Here is an 8813-nt window from a genome sequence, read left to right as displayed (position 1 = left end):
AGGCATGGCGGCCGGGGCCCTTGAAGTGAACATAAACATCCGAACGAGCATCCTGATTCTTTGGCGCACGATGAAAAGTGAGAAAAGGCCGAGCTTCACCTCGGATCTGCCTATTAGAACACTTAGGGACACTTTTTACTTCGAAAAAACCGATTAAATTAACTATGACCGAACCGAAAGAAAACTTATGGCAACAGAAAGGCCCACTACGTCATTTGTTTGTGCTTTTCTTCTTCATATCCTCTTGTTTTTTCGGCTTCATCAAAGAAAAATGACAACCGCACTCACACACAGAAAAAAATGTGCACACCTGTAACCGTCTTGACTCTAGTTAACTAGAGTGCTCTAATACCAATGTCGTATATACAGGTCTGGCGAAGACGGCACTTTGGTATTCGTAAGATGAATCTTACATGAGTGGTGTGAGTGATCACAGTATAAATCGACTTGCTTTCGTCATAGCGGTCGTTCCGCTCCCATTGAATCGTGTGACCGCTATGACGTCGACCCGTTGTGCTTCTGGATTGTTTACATATTTTTGGCTTTTGGCTTAAATTAAAAAGCCTGTACCAGTGAATTTTAGTAGAAAATATATCCTGCTTAACATGAATATTATTCCTGTAAGTTGTACCATGTGCATTCTAACATAGCGATATGGTATTTCTTACTATTTCATGGTAGTATTATGGCAATTTTTACTATGCCTCTAATTACAATCAATGGTTAGAATTGCCATATGCATAGTTGTTTTGAAAATTGCTATCTAGTTGAAATTACAATTGTTTACCATGTTATAGTAATAGAAATATAGTATTTTACTACAAAGTTTAATTTCTTTTGATTAAATTAAAAACAATTTTGTTTCCGATTTTATTTATAATTTTATGCGTCACAATTTACTGTAAAATATTGATTTAATATTTAATTCTTATTTCCTGAAGTTTCCAGATCTCCAGGTATTCGTCGGCAACTAGAAGGAAAATGCAACAATTAATATTTTTGAATTTGTTAATGTTATAATTCATTAATGTTTCACTTACAGATTGTAAATTACAGATCAGAAATGTAGCCAACAATTGAATTCACTTCGCTTTCATTTGAATAAAAGCTCACTTAGGGAAAACAGTATAACGAAGCCGAAAAGCGTTTTCTTTCGCGCACGCGGTTTTTTAACAGTATGGAGGACTACTATAATGCACATGCACTAAAATCTCCAGAAACTAACCATCTTTATAGTAATTTTAAAAGTACACCATGTTCAGCTAAAATACACTGGTAAATCTTTTCATTATTACCATGTTCGTGGTAACTGATACAAGCTGAAAAAGCTACAGAAAATTGATCAAAAAAGCAAGGTAAAATTAAAGATTTTAGCAGTATTTTCAACCATGGAATTGTAATTAAATCAAATATGCATAGTAGTAAAAACTACCATGAGTGATTCTTAAAACCAAATTGTAGTTTCAAATATTTTCTGGTAGTTTAATAATTATTTATGGTCAATCCTACTATATATTAAAAATAGTATTTTCTACCATGGCTCTATGGTTATCACTACCATGTATTTCTTTTCAGTGTACGTCAGAATGTTCCAGCTCCTGATTGGTTGATTCTGACTTTTTGCACCGTACGCAATGTTACTGCAGGGATAAATAAATGATGTTTGGCAGTGTTGCTATATTGATAGAAAAATAATGTAATTACTTTTGACAAATAATATTATTATCGTTAGAAGAGTAAAAATGAATAGATGAATCTAAAATTTGTCAGAAAGAGGTTTCATCAAACCTTACTAAACACCCATGACATGGAAAAACGGCGCCCTTTATTAATACAATGGATTCAAGATACAAAATATTGCAGGCATAAAATAAATTAACAAGAATCCATTTTCATTTTAAAAATAGCACCACTGTTCGGAAGATTTCAGCAGGGTGGAAATCTGCGAAAAGAAGAATGTCAAATGAAAAATAAGAAGCCGATTGTCACGTCTTGTCTTAGCACACGTGCACCACCCGTCGTCGAATAAAACGACAACAGTCAGACAGATAATATCAAGACACAAAGAAGCGTCTCGTTCTCTAGACGGCGAAAAGTGCTGCGAAAAAGGCAGTATAAGCGGTCAGAAAACCAGTGTGGTTCGCGTGCTGTGAAGTAGCCAATTGGGATCATAATTAGGTGACCATGTACAACTTCGACAACGATGTACTGGATCAGCTTAAAGGCTTGTTTCCTGGCGGAAAGCGACGGCAAACTTGCAGGAAGTCTGCTCGAGACGGAGATGATTGTCGACGTAACCAAAAGCGCAGATCGCAATATGCGTTTGTCTAGCATAAGTAGATAGAAAGAGAAGGGAAAAGAACAAGGAAAAGGAGAGCAGAAAAAAACTGGAGGAAGAAAGGCGACACAGAAACAATAAAAGCTATCAGGGGCTGATCGAGGTTTTACGGTGGAACCTGCTTTATCATTAACTGAGATTCTCATCGGGTGTTACTGGAGACAGATCGTGCAGTCGTTCGAAATTCATTCCCGTTCCAAATCCCTAACTTCTACTCTGGTTATAACTTTAAAATGTGCGAGTGATGGCCATCCAGGTCTAGGTTGTCATCTGGGACGGGTGGGTCATCCATTCAGAAAAAGTTGAAGGAGATCACCCACAGCGTGAACATGTCGCGCAACATCCCATTCATCGCTGTTACAGTAAATGTCAGTTCAAGTGATCGCGAAAATTGAGGTTTTGCTAATTCTCGGCTGTGTAAAACATATGGTAAACGTTGAGAAACAAGCTAAGATTCAATAGAATAACATTTAGTGTGTACAATTACTCCGTCAGTGAATTGCAATTACATTTTTTTATTCGTTCCATACACAATAAACCAACTTAAAGAGTTAAAATTATTGCTTTTATTTTCAAGACTACAATGTACCTAGCATAATATCATAACCATTAGCTTCGACTGTTTTTTAACAAAACTTCCACTGTTATCTACATGTGCAAAGGGGTAGTTAAATTTATGCTTCGTTCATGCTATACACTAGATGTAGCCTTTAAATAATGCCGCGTAATCGGTTTATCATAGGTGTAATTACGTTGCTGCAGTCATTGTCACTATATAATTATTTGAATTGCTATGAATTGTCAGCTTTGATATGCATCTATACCTATTATCGACAAATTAAATCTAACTTTTTTTTAATCAAACAGAGTCAGTTGCTTAGCGACTTTCAATCCGTCTATCACTACGCATAATAGGCATCTCGTAAAGCTGATCCCGTTATCAACACAGCCGCACTGGTTAGTAGTAGGGTAATTATCTTCAACGCACTGGGCCGCCCGGATGCATCTAAAATATATACAAAATGTTTGTAGTAACGCAAAATTGATCGCAGCTTCATCAACGGAAGTGCACTTACTTCTCCCTTTAACGGGCTTCACACAACGCTGACGCTCAACATCCGGGGAATAGTCGAACTTGCACTGACACGATGAGTTGCGACACTCCACGTTGTCGGCTGCGTCCTGAACGAAACATTCGCTAGACCGGTCACATCGTTCGCTCAGGGCTGAAAATAATCAGATAAATTAAATATCTTATTAACGTTTGTTTTGAATAGACAACGCGGCAGAAATGAAAATGATCGCATCCGATAAATTTATTTTAAAAATAATGTATTATGGAGAATTGCTTTCCACTGAGAGATTTGGAAAGGTTTCTTTACTGATATTGGGAAAGATGGTCGTGTGTGCCCATCCCATGGTTCATGGTACTTGAACAAGGTTCTCTCTATACCAAAAAACACTGTGTACGAACGAACTAAGGGGCCGCTATCATTGAACAGATGTAAACAGATGTATAGTAGCATTGTTCTCCATGCCACTCTAAGACTCTTCCAAACATGAGCCAAGTAGGTCAATCATTAAGTTTGTATGGGAAAACCATCAAAATATGTGGAGAAAATGCAAGGTTGCGGAGTCCACCACCAGATGGAGTTATATACACAAGATGATCTCAGTAGATCCGAGGTGGAAATCAATTGGAAAACTGCTAAGTTGTCCGTTAATGCAAATAACTTAGAACCGTTAATGTTCGAGGACTTATTGATGCAACAGAAGACAACAGCGGTTTGTTATTTACAGTCAGATGAATTTGGTAACGTTTGGGTTATCCTTCAGGGGTTATTTGCATTCAGATTAAAACGAACGGAGAGAAGGAATAGCCCAATACGTAGTATTATTGGAATGACAAAAAGATGGCACTACAGTCGTGCAAGAATGGAGCGCTATAACCCACTCACCATTGCAAGCAGAAAGTTAGCAAAAGTTGAGCAAAGCGAAATTGATTCTGGCAGAGTTTCTGTCTGCATTTTGCGCGATTTGTGCGAGAATTCTGGCAAAGAATTCGCTCAAACCTAGGGGCAGATCACTTGTGATGCATTTTTTAAAATCAGCTAAATTAAATGCATTTCTTTCCATCAAAATATAAATTCGTAATGTATTTTGCGTTGCGTGCAATGTATTTTGCGTTGTGTGTAAGACGTCAAAACCCTACAAAAAATTAGCCCTACATTCAACAAAACGTCGAACAAAGTGAATTAGCGTAGGATGTTTGTTAAACAAACTTTCCTGTGAGGGAGTGCAAAAATGATGCAAAAATGGAAATTAAATGCATTTTTTTCTAATTTGATGCATATTTGTTATACATTTCTAGAGTGATCTGCCCCTAGAGCAGAACGGTTTCTGCCAGAAAATTTGGGACAGGGAAGAATAGGTTCTGAAGCTGGCAACCACATACGTAAGGACGACAATGCTCTTGTTGGAGCAAAGAAGGCATCACAGGCCATGGGGATGACTTTTGCTGACTTCGTGAGATATTTGGTGTCTTTGAGAAGTTCAGGGACTATCTAGCATCACAGTCTTCAAGAAAGATTAAGTTTTGGAGAGTTGGTAAATATTTTGACATTAGTGTACCGCATTTTTCAAACACCAAAGAACAGTAATTGAATCCGTTCTACTGAAATCGAATCATCTTTGAATTGTGACAGAGTTAGTATAACCCGAAGAGTAAGCAAGTTTCCGAACACAAAGATGTTATAAGTTGTCTAACAGACTCTGTAACGACGCTGCTTCTCAAAGGTGATCTTAAAAGTTAAACAGACCCAAAATCCGAGGTAGGATTCCAGACTAAGGAAGCTATTTCCAGGCTTGAGCAGAGCATGGAACGTCAAACTACACGAGATATATGAAAACTGAAGTGCGCTGATAGGCGATCAGTCAGCGTTTATGTATTCCTTCAAAGTAGCGGTACAGTCCCAAGCTAAGAGGGTTTTCTGGCAACCACTGAGTAAGCTTAGGATAGCTAGTGTACACATTAGAGTGACAAGAAAAATATGACTCCCATCAGCCCACCCCTTAGTCGATTGCTAGTTCCACTAGGAGTGCTTGACGTACCTGAAGTTTGCATGGATTAGTTCATATTTTCACCGCTAGGTGCCACAAGTACTTCTGGTAGTGCAATACTTCTGTTGTAACTGAAAATCGACTCGAGGGTAGGACGATTGAGTTTTCATAAATTCGTTATTTTTCTGGGCGGTGTCTAGTACACATGTGACGATTCGAATTCAGTGTGTAAAGAGACCCAGTTAGCTAGGACAACCTTGTCGGTTCAAGTCTCAGTGCAAGAACAACCTAAGCCGAACAATGTTAAAAGAAGATTACTTATTTTTTTTATAGAGTTTTCTGTGCTGAAGATTGTCACTGTGACTTGTAATCGAAAATTTCAAGTTGGAGAATTTTATTCCAAAACACGATTTTACTTGATTTCGTGAACAGGCCATTTTAAAACAAGAATTTTTGCTCAAAAATTTCTTAATTCCGTACAAATAGATTTCAGAAAACTGAAAAGAAAAAAGGATTCTTCTAATGTGATTGTTACATAAACAACAGGCATTTTCGAGTTAGGCCGTTCTTGCACTGAGCCCCTTAGACATAAGTTTCATTCAACAATTTTGAACACCTAACAATAGTTTTGTTATGAACCCAAGACAAGACGTGACAATCGGTTTCGAATTTTTTCTTCGACACTCTTCTTTTCGTACATTTTCACCCTGCCGAAATCTTCCGAACAGTGTTGCTATTTATATTAATGAAAATGGAATCTTGTTAATTTATTTTATGTCGGCAATGTTTTGTATCTTGAATCGATTATATTGATGAAGGGCACCGTTTTTCCATGTCATGGGTGTTTGGTAAGGTTTGATGAAGCCATTTTCTGAAAAATTGTAGATTATAGTGTGCTTTCTGTCTTATTTTTGTTAAAGTTAATGAACGTATACGGTAAATGCATGATAAATACTTATTTCACTTTGCCGCACAATTTCTGTTCAATTTAGTCATTTTTACTTTTTTAAAGATAATAATTTTATTTATCAAAAGTAATGACAATCTTTTCCTAAAAAATATATCAACGCTGCCAAACATCATTTCGCTATCCCTGCAGTAACATTGCGTACGGTGCAAAAATTCAGAATCAACCAATCAGAAGCTGGACCATTCTGACGTAAAATTGAAACCAAAATGGCCCCCTATTGTCACGTCATGTCTTAGCTATGAACCTAAGACAAGACGTGACAATAAGGGGGGCCGTTTTTGTTCCAATTTTATGTCAGAATGTTCCAGCTCCTGATTGGTAGATTCTGACGTTTTGCACCGTACGTAATGTTACTGCAGGGATATCGAAATTATGTTTTGCAGTGTTGCTATATTTATAGGAAAAGATTGTCATTACTTTTGACAAATAAAATTATTATCGTTAAAAAAGTAAAAACGACTAAATTGAACTGAAATTGCGCGGCAAAGTGAAACAAGTATTTATCATGCATTTACCGTATACGTGGTTGATCAACTTTAACAAAAATAAGACAGAAATCACACTGTAATCTAAAATTATTCAGAAAATGGCTTCGTCAAACCTTACTAAACAACCATGACATGGAAAAAACGTGTCCTTCATCAATATAGTGAATTAAAGACGCAAAATTTTGTCGGCATAAAATAAATTAACAAGACTATATTTTCATTAATAAAAACAGCAACACTGTTCGGAAGATTTCGGCAGGGTGAAAATGTGCGAAAAGAAGAATGCCGAAGGAAAAATAAGAAGCCGATTGTCACGTCTTGTCTTAGCTATGAACAAGCGGTCGAGTGCATAGATTGAAGCAGTTTTACTCTTTTCATAGCAAGCACCGATTTTCGTAGATTTACAAAATGGCCGATAATGTGAAGTATTGCACTATTCGCAAAAATCTAAAACAAACGACGAACAGAAACATTGAGAAGTATTTAGTAAGAAGAACAATGGAAATCATTAGATTTTGACGCTTTTACCTAACTGGTTGCACTTATCATGCTATCTACAGCCATTGTTCAACCTACCGTTGGGTTTCCTAAATCGTCTACGACGTCGGAGTTCTATATTGAGCGGCACAAAGGAAGAGAAAATAGGTAGACAATTCCTTAAAATTGCAACTAGTATAAAGATGCTAACTGTATATTCCAATCCAAATGGTAGTAAGAAGTAGAGAATAATAGTGGTAAACCCTGATTTTAAAAAAAAACTTGATCATATCGGAAGCATCCAATAGAAGTTTTTGGGGATTGGCTGAGCATTCAAAGAATTGCCAATAATGAAATTGTGCCTAGGACTGGGAGAAAGCAAAACACTCTCGGGTTTTAGGTTCCGGTAGTATTAATTTAAGGGAGGAAAAAGGTAGTAAAATACCTTACTGTATTCTAATGATTCTAGAACATTTGCCCGAATTGTTTTCGCCCGAATATTACATAAGCCAAAAAACATTCCTAGTTCCACAATCACCAAATTGCTATTTATATACAGATTCAAAGAACTGCTCATGTACGAAAGAAGAATCACTCTTATGTTTGAGTAAACCGGGCAAAAGAGTGGATCAACAATTTCCTTATTTGGCATTCAGATTCAATGAGCAGCTCATGTTTGCAAGAAGGAATTAACCCCTTAACTGCAGGGAACGAAAAAGCCGATGAGCTAGCAAGAAGAGGGTCTTCCACTATTTTTTTCGGCCCAGAACCATTATGTGGAGTCTCATCGAGTGCCCTTAAAATGGAACTGAAAAAGTGGAAAATCACAGCTATAAAGAACAAGCCAAGGAGTTGCTTAGAGTAAACAAAAAAGAGGTAAGCTCACAAACCATACATGCCGCGTCTGTGGATCTGAAAGTGAAACATCAGAGTATCTGCATTGATTCAACGAGATTGAGTCCTTGGTAAAGGAACATTGGAGCCCTTTGATATTTCGACTGCAAATTCCAAGCTGGTAATAAACTTCATACGAAGTAGTGTGCCTAACTGGGAAGAATGTGTCTCTCAATAACGACAATCACTCATCATGTGCCATTGAGTTCTACAAGATGACGACACAAATGAACTCATGGTGAATAAAGTTCATGTTTGACAATTCTCGGTGGTTTGTTTACCTTGCCAGTTGCGTGAGTGCGAGTGCAACGGGTGCTCATCTATTACATTCGAACTCACGTAACTTTCATGTAAACAAACCACCGAGAATTGTCAAACGAAGTTCATCCGGCTCATTTTGTGGGGTTACGTCGGTTTGTGTAAAACCTAATAGTAGATTAGTTTAAGAAAGGGGCATACAACAACAGATCTAAATACTGGTCGCAGTGGTTCGTCTCGTATAAAAAACCCTAAATTTTTAATAAACTGGGTAAACGACTGGATCAACAATTTACTTGCGAGAGCTTTTTGGTATATAGATAGCAAG

At 37.2% G+C, this 8813-nt stretch overlaps 1 protein-coding gene across 5 annotated transcripts in view; it reads right to left on the bottom strand.

Annotated features, from left to right (window-relative positions):
- Nucleotides 1-2881: 2881 nt before the first annotated feature.
- The window catches only part of LOC131677014 (prion-like-(Q/N-rich) domain-bearing protein 25), a 30001-nt gene continuing 24069 nt past the window's right edge, over nucleotides 2882-8813 (bottom strand). For all 5 annotated transcript variants that reach the window (XM_058956504.1, XM_058956502.1, XM_058956501.1 and 2 more), the window contains exons 7-8: nucleotides 3415-3564; nucleotides 2882-3344 (exon numbers count right to left, since the gene is read on the bottom strand). In XM_058956504.1, the coding sequence (XP_058812487.1) occupies nucleotides 3241-3344; nucleotides 3415-3564 (254 nt within the window). In that variant the 3' untranslated portion in view covers nucleotides 2882-3240. The remainder of the gene's footprint in view (nucleotides 3345-3414; nucleotides 3565-8813) is intronic.

The sequence above is a fragment of the Topomyia yanbarensis genome, chromosome 1 (genome assembly GCF_030247195.1).
Source record: "Topomyia yanbarensis strain Yona2022 chromosome 1, ASM3024719v1, whole genome shotgun sequence".
NCBI classification, from domain to species: domain Eukaryota; kingdom Metazoa; phylum Arthropoda; class Insecta; order Diptera; family Culicidae; genus Topomyia; species Topomyia yanbarensis.
The sequence above is the reverse complement of the archived record's forward strand: the minus strand, read 5'-3'. Positions and strand labels throughout refer to the sequence as shown.